The sequence below is a fragment of the Perognathus longimembris genome, chromosome 2 (genome assembly GCF_023159225.1).
Source record: "Perognathus longimembris pacificus isolate PPM17 chromosome 2, ASM2315922v1, whole genome shotgun sequence".
Lineage (NCBI taxonomy): Eukaryota > Metazoa > Chordata > Mammalia > Rodentia > Heteromyidae > Perognathus > Perognathus longimembris.
The window spans coordinates 139,484,002-139,501,174 of NC_063162.1; the positions used below are offsets into that span (position 1 = coordinate 139,484,002).

The window sequence follows — 17,173 nt, forward strand, 5'->3', positions numbered from 1 at the left end:
CATAGCATTTCCATATGCCCTGTGCACATCTGCTCACGTGCTTCAGTCTGGACAACTCATGCATGCCTAATGTAGTGGAGACAGTGCTATGCAAATAGTTGTTAGGCTGCATTTCCTAGATAATGATGACAAGGAAAGGGTCTGTACACGTTCAGAAAAAGAGCCACTCTTAAAAGTTGAACCTTTTCATTCCAAGATTGACTGATTGACTATGAAGACACAGGCACCGTGTAGAACTCTTTCCTCAAGAGCCTAAAGTAGCCCCTCACGTCTAGGAAAACCACCATGGACTCAGCGTGAAAGTTTTCAGTTCCTTACGTGGCCAATTAGTCTTCTGACCCTTGTCTGCTTCTCAGCTCTTCACCAGCATCTTCTTACCCTGCCAGGACTCAAATCACCTTCCTCTCATTTGGAATAGAGCCCAGGACATTGGTGCTCCTGTAGTAGGGTTTCAGTACTCTTGCTGGGAACTGGTGGCTCATTCCTGTAATCCTAGATACTCAGGAGACTGAAAACTGATCATTGAGGTTCCAAGCCAGATGAGGCAGGAGAGTCCGTGAGACTCTTACCTCCACTTTACCTCTTACCTCTTTGGTGAAAAAGCCAGAAGTCAAAGTGTGGCTCAAGTGATAGAATGTCAGACTTGAGCAGAAAAGCCAAGGGAGTACACAGGCCCTAGTTCAAGTCCCCGTACTGCCACCAAACAGTGTCTCTCTGTGACACATGGAGGTAGATGGCCAGATAGTTTTCACAGCTCAGTTTTTGTTGTTGAAGATTACTTGCTCCAGTGGCTTCCATCTCATGGTCTTTGTTCCTCAGCCACCTAAATGACAGGTATGTGTCACCTTGCCAACCCTTTTCACTTAGTGTTCAAGATTTTATTTCACCCACTCCTGTGTGAGATAGTTTAATCTCTTGATTGCTGTATTTCACATTCATCTTTCACTACAATCCATCTGCACCTTGATCTGGTCTTTAGTCTAGTTCCAGAATAATTATTTAAACAGCCTCAAGGAAATGGAAGAAGAAATGCTTGTGAGCATAACTGTCTGTCTGTAGGGCTGTTCTGGGAGGGAGCTTTATGGAGCAGGCTGGAGAGGCACATTGACTTCAGAGTTAAGTCCTGAAGAGCTGTGTTTCTCTCCGGCCATAGATTGAATCTAAAGTCAATGAGGGAAACCTAAAAATCTCTGGTGCATTTAGCACTATATATTATCCACTTTCCTTTCTCTGGCCTCATTCTTTTCCAACACCAGTGTAGCATTTTTCATTTCCATGCTATTGGCTAAGATTGGCAGAGGATGTGATTGGCCAGGGACAGTGACTCTTTTGACGTCATTGGAATGTCATCATACGCCGCTCCTCCTCCTCCTCCTCCTCCTCCTCCTCCTCCTCCTCCTCCTCCTCCCCCCTCCCCCTCCCCCTCCCCCTCCCCTTCCTCCTCCTGATGGCTCTTTGTTTGCCTGGGCTGGTCTTGAACTAACTACAGGTATGAGCCACCATGCCTGACCTAAGCCTCATTTATTATAAAGACATGAAGTCAATATACATAGAGAACTAAATGAAAGAAAATGGACTGCTATGGAGGATTCTGTAAATGAGCCATAAAGGTATGCAGATGCTACCAGGCACACTCAGAGTTCATGCCTTTAAAATCTAATTTCATGTAGAATGTAGTACACACACTCTCTATATGTATATATGTGTATACACACATATGTAGATATATCATTATCTTGTATTCATGTTACATAGTGAGCACCATTCTTTATCAAAACTGGTGTCTAGCTTTTCTAGCGATGATTTAGCACTTCTTTTTAAAAAAAACCGCTTTCAAGTGATATTTTCCTTAAACATAGCTGTGGTGTACAGACAACGAAATAGAAGAAATCACTGGGCTGGAGAGGTGCAACAATCTGACTCACCTCAGTTTGGCCAACAACAAGATCTCAGTAATTAATGGTTTAAACGCTTTGCCAATCAAAATACTTTGTCTGGTGAGTCCCACAATAACAAGATGTTATCCTTTGTAGAAGTAGTGATGGCTACTTGGGATTTTTGTTGTTGTTAGTTGTGGGGCTTGAAGTCAGGGCCTGGGTACTGTCCCCTGAGCCTCTTTGGGATTCCTACCACTTGGGCCACAGCGCCACTTCCAGTTTTCTGCTTAATTGGAGATAAGAATCTCACAGACTTGCTTGCTCAGGCTGGCTTTGAACAGCCATCTGTGGATCTCAGCCTCCAGAGTAGCTGGGATTACTGGCGTGAGCCACCAGCGCCGGGTATAGTTGGGATTTTTCAGGTGTGTAAAGAGAAAATTCCTTCATGAAATGTATTGTCATCATTCTGTTCCTTTTTAGATCTGTTTTGCATTCACATGAGTACACATAATCAGTATTCCATGATCTTGTGATTGGGTATCCAAATTGATTCTTTGAGAAGATTGACTTACTATACTAGAATAGACATTCTTGTAAGCAAGGATTTAAATATATTTGACAATATTTTTATTGGGTATAAAACATTAGAACATGCTTAAGCAGAATATTTGTTGTTGTTCCCATTTTATTTGTTGTTGTTCATTTACTTTCAAATGACCTTCAGGATGTTTTCTACTTGGCCAGTCCTCTATTCACTCATGCTAGTCTCGCCTCCTAGGAAGTCTGAAATTGTGCTGATGATAAATGAGTAATTACAACCAGAAAGTTTAAATTTGGGTGCTTTTTTTTCCTGTGGAGATCGTTCTTTGTAAGCCCTATGGCATGGCATGTGTCTATGATTCAAATGAAAATAGAAGTCATTTACCCAAAATTCAATACCAGCAAGATGACATAACCAAGATTAGATGTTAACTGTGTGTAGCACCTTTCTTCTTTCTAGCCCCTCAGATGGTTGTGTTGTTCTCTATTACGTCCGTAAGAAGGTGGGTGGGGAAGATCTCCAGGCATGGAGCTGCCCCTTCCTAATTTAATGTGACCAGTCCCCATTGGACTGATAGCTGCACTGGCATCGTGGGCTCTCTGCTGATTTCGGATATAGGTGCCACAGCATTTTCTTGTCTTACTGAGCCATAGCTTGGCTACGAGGCAATTTTTCTTGCCCTGAGCTTAGAGCTCCAAATGCTTTTTCAAGGCCCTTCTATCCCATTGGTCAATTAGGTGAAGGTGCAGCACTGGTATTTGAATACCAGGCCTGGAACCAAGGATGGAAAGATTTAGCCATTTACTTCGTGTTTCATGGCACCAAAGCATACATGAAAGAGAATTGGAGAAATTGGATTGAAACATTTTAAATGAGAAGGGGAAGCCACATCTTCAAGTTAGGACAATCTGAAAGATATGGATAGCACTATAACACTTTTGTGCACTTGGTAGTTTGTTAGAAACTCATCCTTTCCTCTGCATGTGTTGTCTGCGTTGACATTCCACTAGTTTTAAGCAGAGCATGTTAAGTGGAAGGAGATGGGTGAGATGAAGGGAATGGAGACTGAGCTCATTAAGAAGGCTAACACATGGCATTCCATCCTGAGAGTTTGCTTCATTAACTACTTAAGTACTCCATGTTGACAGTTGTGTCTCAAGTATCTTTTAGAAAGAGTATAAAATACTTAATATTTTTCGCACATACACAGGTGTATTGGTTCCAGTCTTCACCCCTATCTCCAAGATGAACTGAAGATACAGGATATATAATTATTCACTTCCCTTACATTTTCTGAGAACGAGAAAGGTCTTTCCACAAATTTCAATAAAATTAATAGTATAAAATGCTACACATTTATTTCAATAATTTCTAATGCTTTTATTTCTAAGTAATGTAATCCATTATTTAGTTACTGCCAAAAAAGAATTCATTTTACAAACCAATCACTAGTTCTTCAACTTGAGTAAGAAATGTAAAGATTGAAAAAGGAGGAATGTGGTTCACCCACACTCTTAAGTAATGTACTTAAGAGCTTCCAAACTTGGGAGCTTCATTTTATCAGCTAGAGACTCTGATTTTCCCTCATAAATCGGTAGGTTAACACTGTTTCTCATTTCATCTACTTAAGAAAACAGCTTCTCTCTAAAAGTTTTCTGCGTGCTAATTGTTGTAGAGCATGCAGGAAGATTGGATGTCGAGGGCTAGGCCAGACCCTTCAGCTTTTCAGCCTTGGACCATGGCCCAAAGTATTTAGAAATTCTGTGATTCTGACATTTTCTCAGTTCTGGTTTCTTTTATGACCATGGACTACCTAATGAAGTGTTTCTATGCCTCATTCTGCTCAGGATCTTCCCATTTGAAAGTCATCAGAGTCTGAAAAAAAATTACAGTCTAACACATCTACAGTTCTCCAAAGTCCTGTGCGGGGGGAAATGTATATTGCGTATAAATTTAATATATGGGCAATTAAAATGCAATATTGAAATATTTCAATGTATTAAATTGATATGGATATCATGTTAAGTTTAGTGTAACTTTTGATCGTTCCCTTTACTCAGGGCTTTCTTGCTCATGAGTAGTGCTCTATAGCTGGACCATGCCTCCAGTAGACTTTTCTGTCCAAGCTGGATTTGAACTGCTATCCTGCAGATTTTAGCTTCCTGAGTACCTAGGATTGCAGATGTGAACCACTGGTACCCACCATCTTTCTCTTTTCTATTATACTTTTTTGTAACTTTTTTTTAACTCTAAAAAGAAGGACATTTGGACTCATTTTGGCTGTTGGAATTATGAGTATTTTTAATTTTCATTTATTTTTTATTAAGTAGGTTTATTTAATTTAGACAATACACTACTATGATCATTTTAATCAACGCTGAGGATTTTCAAGGTTTTTATTGTAAGACTACCTAGTTATTCCTTGAATTTCTTTTTTTTTTTTTTTTTTTGCCAGTCCTGGGCCTTGGACTCAGGGCCTGAGCACTGTCCCTGGCTTCCTTTTGCTCAAGGCTAGCACTCTGCCACTTGAGCCACAGCGCCACTTCTGGCCATTTTCTGTATATGTGGTGCTGGGGAATCGAACCCAGGGCCTCATGTATACGAGGCAAGCTCTCTTGCCACTAGGCCATATCCCCAGCCCCTCCTTGAATTTCTTACTTAATATTTTTTATTGTCTTTAAGTATGTACAAAGACATTTCAATGCATCTTTTTATTTATATAGTTTAAAAATATCCTTAGTTTTACAAAGGAATTTCAATTCAGCATATCCGTTTTATGACTACAATGCATCTTGATCAATGTAATCCCTTCCACATATTTTTCATTTTTATTATTTTTTCAAACATATAAATAAAAATAATTGCTGGATGTTAGTGGCTTGCACCTATAATCCTAGCTGCTTAGGAGGCTGAGATCTGAGGATTGCACTTTGAAGCCAGCCCAGGCAGGAATATCTGAGACTCTTATCTCCAATTAAGCAACAAAAAAGAAAATGGAAGGAAGGGAGAAAGAAAGAAAGGAAGGAAGGAAGGAAGAAAGAAGAGACGAGAAGAGAAACGAAAAGAAAGAAAACAAGCCAGCCAGCCAGAAATAGACATGACTCAAGTGGTAGAATGCTAACTTTGAAAAAAAAAAAAAAAAGCTCAGGTCAGTGCTCAGGCTTTGTGTTCAAATGCCTAGTGTTCAAGCCCCAGGACCAACACAATAAATATATATAAATAAATAAGATAGTAGAATTAGCCCTCATGTGCTGTAGCCCATCTCTATAGATTATGAACAATCAGTTAACATGTTTTAAGGTGTTGTAGAATTATACTGGTGAAAGAAATATGGCTCATTACTAAAGTGGAATTTTATGAATACTTAATGAAATGAGCTCTTGTTTTTAATATACCAGGAAATGTGCAAATATGTGAAATATTGTAGATAGAAGTGAATACTGTGATATGCATTTTCAATCTTTATAATGCATATTAAAAGTTTTGAAAGAGGATAGATGACATTAACCACAACCTCAAAATTGCTCTTTATCATAATTTTCAACTCAAACTAAAAGTTTAATTTTTGCTGTGACATTTTCCTGTCCCTCAAGACTGAGGAAGCCCAAGAATGAAGAGTGTCTTGGAGAACAAACATAAATGAAAATTATTATTTCTACTCTTGTTATGATGGGCATGTAGAAGTTGATAAAGAGGACAATCTTTGAATATGGGAACTTTCTGCTCATTGTCTAAGATAGGCATATGTGTGAATTATTGAAGAACTTAGTTATCTATCATCATATAATGAGCTGCCCCTACTGAAATTAGCTAACATTTCTGCAGCTCAAGCTGGGTTTGGATGGGTGCATTTTCACTAAGGCTTATTACAATTAGCAAGATCTGAGTTAGTACATTACTCTGCTAGATCTCTTTAAATGTGATTTTCTCCTATTCTTGTGGCCTCTGCACAAGTTCTCTGCAGCAAGTTATCTGGAATGCTTAACTTGGCATCATGGGGTTCCTAGGATCCCCAAACAGAAGCTTCCTGGCCTAAGTCTATGACTTGGAATTGACCTGCTTCCACCATATTGTTTTCGTTAGGGGAAGTTATAGGCCAGTTTTACCTTAAGAAGAATCAACCACAGAAGAGCATGAACAACCACAAGAATGATTCATTGGAGGCCTTGTAGTATGATGTGATTATATTTAAAATGTTTCTGAAAATACAGTGTATGTGGAAATTAGTATTCAGGTGGTTTGTTGTAATGTGATAGAAGAATTATATCAAACTCATGGTTTTAGAGATAAAATGGAGTTAGGCTACCATTTAGGTTTTGACTATACAACGTTAAAAGTTTATATTACCAAGTTTCATTTTGAAAATGAAAAATACTAAACATTAAAATGCTAAATGAAGACATGATATTTGGATTGTCCAATTGGAAACCTAGGATTTCTTTCAAATGTATGTTTTTAGATAAGTGAGTGATGGAAATGGTTGGGGGATGATGTATGGCTTGTTGGTTTGGGGCTGTATGCAAGATGAAGGTTTTCCATGACAACTTTTCCTATGAGTGCTTTCAAACGTGTGTGTTTCAACAATTTTAGAGCAATAACCAGATTGAGAAGATCACGGGGTTGGAGAACCTGAAAACCCTGCAGAACCTGAATCTGTCTCACAATCAGATAAGTAGCCTCCAGGGCTTAGAGAACCACGATCTTCTGGAAGTGATCGACCTGGAGGATAACAAGGTAATGGGCTTACTAGCTCTGGCTTCCCTGTTTACATTAGAGGGCATATTAAGGTTAGCACCAATATTTCACTATTGGTTTTGAAGGGCTATCTCATGAAATGCCAGCATAGAAATAATATTCTAGCAAACTGCCTAGACCAGTGCTTGCAGAAGGCCTTTTTAGAAAATAAATACAATGCTAAATAATTTTTGAAATTTGGTGATTCCTAATTACATTATCTAAAAGGTTTTAAATACATATATGTACATAGTTTTTTGGAACAGACATGTTCATGTGAGCGTTTTTTGTAGACAAGTGGCATTAAGCATATTTGAGACATCAGAGCAAGGAGGTTAGAAAAAGCCTCAGGCAGGCATTGTCCCTTGGCTCCTCCATTCAAGGAGGTTGGGGTGATTGTTGAGGGTAGAGATTTGAGGAGATGTTGGTCAAAGCATGTAAAAGTTCAATTAGATGGGAGCAATACATGCAATAAATCTATTGCACAACATAGTAACTGTAGGCAACAACAATGTGTTGTAACCTTAAAAATGCTCAGGGTACATTTTAAATGCTCTAATCACAAAAATGAAAGCTTTATGAAATAATATACATGTTAATTATGCAGATTTAGCCATTCCACAGTGTATAAATAGTTGAAGACATGTTATGCTTGATGAATGCATTCAATGTTATCTGCAAATAAAAAGACCATTGATACCCTAGGTAAAAATTAGGTAGAATATAAAGAAAAGGGTAAGAGGAAGTAAATTCTCATGTCCTATTGGTAACAATAATATATGTCTCCAGTGTGACTGATGGATTGGAGATTAGACATTCAAATTTCCGCATCTGTCCTAATGTACAATTTGCTTTAAAAATTATATACATGGACATTTGCTCTTTATTGTTTGTTTGGTTTTTGGTCATAGGGCTTAAACTCAGGGCCTGGGCACTGTCCCTGAGCCTCATTGTGCTCAAGGCTCATGCTCTACCACAGCTTCACTTCTGGCTTTTGAGTGATTAATCCGAGATAAGAGTCTCATGGGGACTTTTCTGCCTGGGCTGGCTTCGAACCAAGATCCTCAGATCTCAGCCTCCTTAGCAGCTAGGTTCACAAGTGTGAGCCACCTGCGCCTGGCAGTTGTCAGGTTTCTTCATGTCACTTTCTCCAACAAGCTTGCATCATGTGTTAATACTTTGGCAGTGAATGTATGATCTTAGATTGTTCATCCTCACTCCCGTTGCACTTGATTTATTCACTACATTGTTTTAGTAGCTTCTCAAGATGAACTTCTAGGGGGTGACCTCTGTTTCCTTTACTGTGTATTTTAGGAAGTCAGGAAACCTCTGTTTCAGATGCATTTCAGGTCTTTTTTTTCACGAAATTACCATTCAACACTGATTATTATTATTATTTTACAAAATGTCCTACATGAGAGTCTAAACACCTTACATATCTCATTGAATCCTTGTTGTGACATTATTATTGCTGCTTTTAAAATTATTTTAAATTATATTTAAACAAACAGTTGTACAAGGGGGTTTCAATTCAACATATCCATTTATGTGTATACTGCATCTTGATCAGTGTCACCCCTCCCATCATTCTATTATTGATATTTACCAATAAAAATGAGGCATAGAGAAAAGAAGCTACATGACTTTCCTGAAGCTAAATAACTTTGTTACTTAGCAAAAACCAGAGCCAGGATTGAGATAGACAATGATTTGCCTCCAGAGTCAAGTGGTAAGACAAGAAAACAAAGTGCCCGTGGCCCAGCCTTCAGAAACGGGTGTGGGGTAATGCTTGAGGAGAGTGCTTTCTTAGAGAAATAAATCACAAGACATAAACAAGAGCCGTAGGCACAATTTACAACTCTCTAGTGGCTACAATAAAAGGAGAAAGGAAACAGGTGAAATTACCTTTGGTCATACATTTTACTTAACTCAATAGATCCAAAATACATGTTCAGCACAAAATCTACATAAAAATTATTGAGATCTTTTACCTTATGTATTTCAGACCGAGTTTTTGACATGGAGTATGCATTTTATACTTAGAGAATATCTCGCTCAGTTCATCTTAGCCCTGCCTCAAGGACTATGTAGACCCACGTGACTACTAACTGCCATTTTGACAAGTGCAGCCCCAGAAACATCTCACAAATAGAAAATAATTCTCTTCCATGTCAAAAGACTTTTCAAATAACATTTGAAAAAAAATGAAGATATCCTCCAGTGAAGATGGGAATATATAGTTTTCAGATGTTTAAGAGACTACTCTTTAAAAAAAATGGCTATATGTCCCAAAGGTAGCTCCTTTGGCAACTCATGGGTCCGTGACAATAACATAAACCCCTAGTTCCCTCTGGGCAGGTTGGGGAGCAACCAGCTGTGCTTGGAAATATTCTTTGAGCCATCTCAAGTCCCTCAGGGATTTCTCTAGGACGACTGAGATTTCTGTGTCTCAAAGATGGAAATTTTGTCATGTAAAAGAAACAGCATTGCTTCTACTTCTTATATGACTAATTTGTTACTACCTCATATGACTACTCCTTACATGACTTCTACTTCTGATATGACCAATTTATGTGTCTGGTAGTACTTTCATGGGCATTCCTTACCTCTATTGTGGTAACTATATGTGTTCACTTGAATGTCTATCATTGGCAAATGTTTACTGCAGCTGGTAATTTGGTAAGAGGTCTCTCTTGCCTTCCACTGCCCTGAGGCTCTGCTACATTTTAAATCATGCTTAGCACTTGAAAATTAGTCAAAGCCGTTCTCTGTTATCCCCTCCACCCTTTCTTCCAGTGGTGGGATATTGGTCTGGAGATGGACTTAGAGATGCAGGGTCTTGGTGCTTGTCCCAATCCTCTCTTCAAAATCCTTATTAGGTCCCCGCTCACGTTTTGTGTATGATCATGAACAAAAGACACTTTGAGGTAAATGCACACAATCCAGATCTTAAAGTCCACTTGAGGAAGATGATGGAGAGTGATGGAGTGTGGTCAAGGTTCATTGCACACACATATGGACCTCTCAAAACGCAAACCCCTTGTATGACTAATGGACGCCCATAAAAATGTGGGGGAAGATGAAGTCAGCTTGATCTCTCTCTAGATTTACATTTGTTAGGTCTGAGAACAGAGGAATCAAAATGGTTGACTGAGGTCCCCGTGGTCACAGGCTCTGACAGCGTCGAGGCAGAGGCTCTCAGGGCTGGGTGTAGGAGGTGCTGGGAGGATCAGCTGGATCCCTGCCCGTCAGTCTCTGTTCCAGCCAGGCAAGGTGGGCAAGGTACCAGGGCCTTGGATGTAGACAGAATGGAGGCCTCTTTGGAGGCTGTGGCCTCTTCACCTCCAGAAGGGCTGGCCATGTTTGCATAGGTGCCATGTGGTTTCATCATGCAGTAATCTTGGATAATAAGCACTAATGACAAACGAGGCAGGATGGTGAGATGAAGAGTGCAATGTGGGGGGTGGGGTGGGGGTGAGCTAGGCTGGCTCTCTAGAATGGAAAGGCAACATAGCTTCTCTTGGAGGCTAATGTTGTTCCTGCGGCTTGAATTTTGGCATCCAAAGACAGAAATGTCCAATGCTCCCTAGAACCTGAGAAGATGCTCTTGTTTGGAAAAGAAGTTTTTAGAGATAAGTCAAGGATCTTCCAGATGAGATGACGTTGGAATTAAGATGGCCGTAAAGTCAATGTTCTTGTAAGAGATAGAATGAGGTGAAAAGCAGACAGACACAGAGGACAAGCCACGTGGAGATGTCCTCAATCATTTGAAGATAAACACAGACACTGGGGCTATGTCACTAGAAGGCAAGGAATGCCCAGAGCTTCCAGAAGCTAGAAGAGACAAGCAGGGATTCGCCTCTAGAGTCTTCAGAGAGGATGTGGGTGTTATAAGTCCTTGATCTCAGATTTACAGTTTGTAGCACTGTAAAAACAAGTTTCTAGGGCTGGAAATATGGCTTAGTGGTAGTGTTCTTACCTAACATGTATGAAGCCCTGGGTTTGATTCCTCAGTACCACATAAACAGAAAAAGCCGGAAATTGTGCTGTGGCCCAAGTGGCAAAGTACTGGCCTTGAGCAAAAAGAAGCCAGGGACAGTGCTCAGGCCCTGAGTCCAAGCCCCAGGACTGGCAAAACAACAACAACAAAAATTATATTAATCTGGTAGAAAAATGGTACTTTATATTCTATTTCATACAAACTTTATATTATCAATGAAGTCAAACATCTTTTTCTTGACCATTTGATTTCTTTTATAAAATTACCTGTTCATACCCTCAACTCTCATTTATTTTATCATGGTTCTTTTGCTTCTCATTGTGTTTAAAGTACTTTTGATACGTATGTTAAGATAATTTAAATACTCATTCATAAAAGTATGTTGTTACTTACCTTTATTACTTCTATTTTATTATTATTATTTGGTGGTGGTACTAGAGTTTGAACTCAGGGCTGTATTGTTGCTCAGCTTTTTCCACTCATCATTTTTGGTCTACTGCTTGAACCATGCCTCCAATTCCAACCTTTTGCTGTTTAATTGGACATAAGAGTCTCTTGGATTTGTCTGCCTGGGCTAGCTTTGAACCTCAGACCTCAGATCTCAGATCTCAGCCTTCTGAGTAGATGAGATTACTGACATGAACCACTAGTGCCCTGCTTATTTTAAAACTTTTTTTTATTAAGTCATTTCCATTCTGAATTTGACAAATGTACACCTAAACCTGTGGGTTTAAAAAACATCCTCTACTCTTAACCCATAATTTGTTTGGTGCGATAGTTGAAATAATTATTTAAATTTACTTTCCCCTAGTATCTAATAGAGATATATGATGACACACAGCTACTATTTATTGAATACTCATTATATCTCCAGCATTGTGTTAAATAATGTCCATTCATTGACTCATATAAGCCAAGTTAGCCCTACTGGATGTTTTGCTTGCTGATTCGTGGCTTACCATTTAAAATATAATGTTTAATTGGTCCATCTGTTGATTCTTATCCCAGTAATATATTTATCATTGTCATCATTACCGTATCATCTAGTCGGTAGAGACTCACAGTTTGAAAATGTGGACAGATTTTAATTTAAGTCGCAGGGGAAAGCTGTTTCAATAATTGTACTCGATAGTTTCCAAGGAAATATATATATATGTATATATGTACATGTCCACATATTTTTATGTTCATATTAACATTTTTTAAAAGAAAAGGCCCAAATGGGTCCCTTGATATCTGAATAATGATGCTTTTGGGGAGCGTGGTCAAGAAGGAAATGACAGAAGTTAGCAAACCTCTGGGCCTGGAAGGTGGTGACTGGCATTATTTGTTAGGAATTGCCAGCAGGCCATCCGTGGCAGCAGATGGCTGAAGTTCCTACAGGAATGTAATCTTTGGGGCAGTAGTTCATACATTTGGGGAGCCATTCCTGTGCCTTTGGTAAAAGTCCATTGCACACACAGCCTCGAGTCTCTGGCGTCCAGAACAGAAGTCGGCTGAGGAGTAAGGACGTGCAGGAGAGGGGAATAGATGAAAGGCCACCAGTATCTATTATACTTTACTAATTCAAAAGAGAGAGCTGCCCTCCTGCCCACCTCATCCTACTTTTGGGAGGCAGAGGAGGAAAGCTGGCATTTTGATTGGATCTCAAAAACCCCTTGACTTGAATGGACATGTAATCTTATATAGCTCATGATCACTTTAGCCATGGTATTCATAACATAGGAGATTTATATATGTCCATCATCACAATCATCACTATTTTCCAAAATGAGTGCATGGTGTTGTTACTTAGGTAGGACCATGTTTGGACTGATTTACTCAAATAATGATGGAGTTCTTTGAAAGTTAGAAATTTCTTCAATTTTTCTTAATAAGGTGGGGCTGTATATTCTCTTTTCTTTTTCTTTCTTTTTTTTTTTTTTTGCTAATTCTTGGGGCTCGAACTCAGGGACTGGGTACTATCTCTGAGCTTCTCAGGCTCAAGGCTAACTCTACCACTTTGTTCATGGTGCTCACATTCATCCCTGGACTTACCTTTGGAACTAATTTGCCGTTCAGCTGTATTTTGTGGCTCGGGGTATTTCAGGAGTCACTGGTGATCCAGCTGTTGGAATGTATTTGTTTACAAGACTTGCAGAAATGACATGAGGGAAAAGTGGAAATGGAAAAGTTATCTCCTTAAAGTTATCTTATTGTGAAAGTCCAGTTGTTATACTTGAAATAAAACTGCATTTTTGTGAGCCGTAGAAAATTTAAATAAAACTGTTTTTCTTTAGTTTGGTGGGGAGTGTATCCATCCCTGCTGCAGTCCAATCACTAGCCCTAGGAAAATTAAGGAGGTCTTTCCTCTCCCTTATTTAAAAAATCATGACAGAGAGCCTATTATACAGAAAAGTTTGTACCAAATAATTATATAGTTTATCAAAAACCAAACAGTAGGCACCCATCAAACAATAGTACAATTTTTGATTTTCACCTTTCCTGAAAACAATTCTCTTAGTAAGGGTAGGGGTGAGGGTGGGAGGGATGGGGGAGAATGATGAAAGGGGTGATGGCGATCACATGTCATGGTGCTCATATACGACATTGCTGAATGGCAGCTCCTTCGTACAACTACCCGAAGATACAAGTAAAAATGACTAAAATAAAGATAATTATTTTGAGAAAAACCCTCTCTTGTGGAAAAAGTAATAAAGCTCCATATGTCCATGTAAGATGGTCTATAGCCAGTCATACGTGAGTGGACTGGACAGGATAGTTGAGGGGTCTGGCTAGGACAGGCGTGGCTTTACTGTTTCTCTGATTTTATGTGCTATTTTATTTCTACTTAAGCACGGATGGCAGGAGAAAGTTTACTATTCCCTTGCCCAAGAGAAGAAAAGAAAACATGACTGTGTGTGTTCACATTTATCCAATGGACATATAGTAGTAATTTGTGTGTTCTGCATAGCATTGTGGATGTCTCAATAAAGAGCTGAAAATTCAACAGCAGATTTTAAATTAGTTGAATTTAGAGGCTCTCAACGATACTGGCTCCTTTTATATATTGTGGTTCCTTTGTTTTTGTGTGTTGCCTTTGGGTAATTTTTTATTTTTTGATTAAACAGGTTGCTCAACTGAGTGAAATAGAATACATTGCAAATCTTCCTATCCTTCGAATTCTCAATCTTCTAAGAAATCCAATTCAGGTGAAAGGTTGTTTACATTACGGGGTGGGAGGGAGCGTCTTTATTCTTTCTCTCTCTCTGAGTGATTAGAAAGAGCAAGTAAAGCAGCAACTTAAACAAGTTGCTGTTTTTTTAAATAAGATCTTTCATGATTAATAAGCTATTGCTACTCTGTCTGTGAAAGTAAAGGCTAGAATGGAGTGCCATTTACCTGCTCTGCAAGGTTATTCATGACGTATCCTGGACAGCATGAAAGATGACAGGAGAGGATGTTGGAGATTACCGAGGAACATGCCTTCACTTTAAAGAATCCAAGACTCCAAAAAGTGTAGCTATAATATGGCTCCTATTTTAGAACACAAAAGAATAGTTAAGATTAGATCCTTAATTTGCCTGGATATAGCCATGAAACTAGCAGGGTTGTAAAATAATTACTGAACAAAATAATGTATTTCCTAGGGGCTCTGGGATTTAAAGAATCAGGGAGAGTTTTTCAGGTTCCTCTTATTTCTCCCCCCTTCATTGATAGATTCATTGGCTTGACTCCCCTACCCGATGTCCATCTGTCCATTCTGTTTCTTTCAAGTGCGTATGTATCTCTGAGTACCATTCATTTTCTGTGTATCTTAATGAATATTAATAGGTCTAGACAAGTGAATGAAGAAAACAAGAGAAAGTTTAAAAAAGAAAAACAGATGTGGGAACAGTGACACATAATTCAGAATTATCCGTGGGAAAGTGGGGCTTCAAGTGGCCATTATATCCTAGTTTCCCTGAAAAGTGTTCAAACATGCATAAACAATGATCACAAACCTTTCCAAGCATGCTGACTCCCTTACATACAAACCCTCTTGTAGCAGTTATGTGTGAAAGGACATGCGAGAAACTTAAACATTTCAAGTTGGCATAAGGTACGAGGTAAGTAAATTAATCAGTGGTACAAGATTATAAGACTTATGGGATTCAGTGTGATAATTTAGTACATAGATACAAATCAGGGTAGTTAGCATTTCTATCTCCCTGTATATTAGGAACCTAAGTAAAAGACACCTCTGTCTATTCATTTCATGTACATTTTCATCTATGAAAGGCATCATCCACTAATACTTTGCCCTTCAGAAAGATGTAGTTCCTTGTATGAAAAACTCAATTACAGAGAAAATCCTCACATAGCAGATGGCAGGGAGTAATAATACATTTGTTTCCTAAGTGAATGTTATTTTATTACCGTACAGCAAATTCCTAATGAATAACATAAATCAACACAAAGGAACACAAGTAATAAGAACATAATAAGAACTGGTTAAAAAAATCATTATTTCCAGTAATGAAACTCTTTGGAGTTAGAAGATAGGGTCTGAAGAATCTTTGATGAGACGCTTCACTCCTCTGAGGCTTGTTTTTGCTCTTTAGAAATTCAGATAATCCTACCAACTCTGCTTATCTCACAGGGAGATTAATAAGAGCCCCGCATTTGAAGAGCTTTAGAAATTGTAAGGCGCCGCTTGCCCCTGAGTTGCTAATAATACAAAAGGGCTGGTAGGTGTGAGAACGTGGGAGTGACAGTGGTTCACCTGGGCCCATGACAGTCCAATGCCGGCCCTTGCTGATTTGGGGAAAGGATGAAAGTTAAGTATTCCTCTTACTCTTTTAAATAGGAAAAGACGGAATACTGGTTGTTCATAATATTTATGCTACTGCAACTAACAGAATTAGATCAGAAGAAGATTAAAGTGGAAGAGAAGGTATGTAATCCTATCATGTCGTGGATTTACGGGTTCATATGCTCAGGGACCCTCTGATGGTTGCAGAAGCCATACACTCAGGTCATCTAGATGCATGCCAATAGGTAGAAGAATGCTTTATTTTGGGGGCTGTTTCCTTGCACTCGGATCTGTCAGATGAATCCTCTGCAAAGCTGAGCATCAACAGCAGCAGTGACAGGCATGCCACTCGGACAGTAAAGGTGTCCCACAAGGGGCACAGGCCTGCCCCTCCTCAGCTATGCTACGGGGCCAGCCTTGCCTTTTGGACTATGCTATGTGGCGAGGATGTGACGTCTCTCTGTGCTACTCTAAGAATTACAGTAAATATGATGAGAATTAGAGAAAACATAATGTCACCCTGTATCATTGAAATATACCCATTACCACCTTGGCATTCAAATTCCTTTTGTTCTGCTCTTCAAAATAATAAACTCATCTGATCACACAGTCCCAGAAAAGCCAGACTGAACGTTAGCACCTGCCTCTGTCTTTACCCTCGCTGCGGTAGAATTCTCCACTAACGAGAGATTTCTGACACAGGATGCAAATTTGCCCTGGGAAAGAAAGCAGGTATAAATAGGTAGAGAGGCGCCTATTCTAGCTTACAAATGCTTTTCTGCAGCCCAGGCTAATAATAGTCAGAAGAGCTCCCCTATTATTATTCTCACACTTGAAGGCGCTTAGTGGATTTTTCTTTGCCTTTAACATTTTGCAAGTAAAATTTAAAACCGTGCATGCAGCAGTGGTGTGATCAGGAGGGGAATGTATTTAGAAGGATGGCCAAGATAGAAAAGTGTACATTTCAGTGGAGGAACTTGGACTAGAAGAGGAAGTTTTGGTAGAATGTGAGAATTAACTAAGAGGACATGAGGGAAAAAAAAATGCCCACTATCTTCTTCCTAGAATCCATCTAGATCAGTGAATTTCATTCCTTCTTTTCATGTCAAAAGTTGGAATGTTTATTATATTAAAAGTAATAATAGACTTTAGAGGGTTTTCATTTGTTTGTTTTGTTTTTTTGCCAGTCCTGGGACTTCCACTGAAGGCCTGGGTACTGTTCCTGGGCTTTATTGCTCAAGGCAGTG

At 39.1% G+C, this 17,173-nt stretch overlaps 1 protein-coding gene across 1 annotated transcript in view; it reads left to right on the top strand.

Moving 5' to 3' along the window:
- Positions 1–17,173, top strand: part of Lrguk (leucine rich repeats and guanylate kinase domain containing) — an 87,531-nt gene that overhangs the window by 19,998 nt on the left and 50,360 nt on the right. The window contains exons 6-9 of the mRNA XM_048337707.1: positions 1,873–1,997; positions 7,009–7,152; positions 14,263–14,343; positions 15,981–16,067. Coding sequence (XP_048193664.1) covers positions 1,873–1,997; positions 7,009–7,152; positions 14,263–14,343; positions 15,981–16,067 — 437 coding nt within the window. The remainder of the gene's footprint in view (positions 1–1,872; positions 1,998–7,008; positions 7,153–14,262; positions 14,344–15,980; positions 16,068–17,173) is intronic.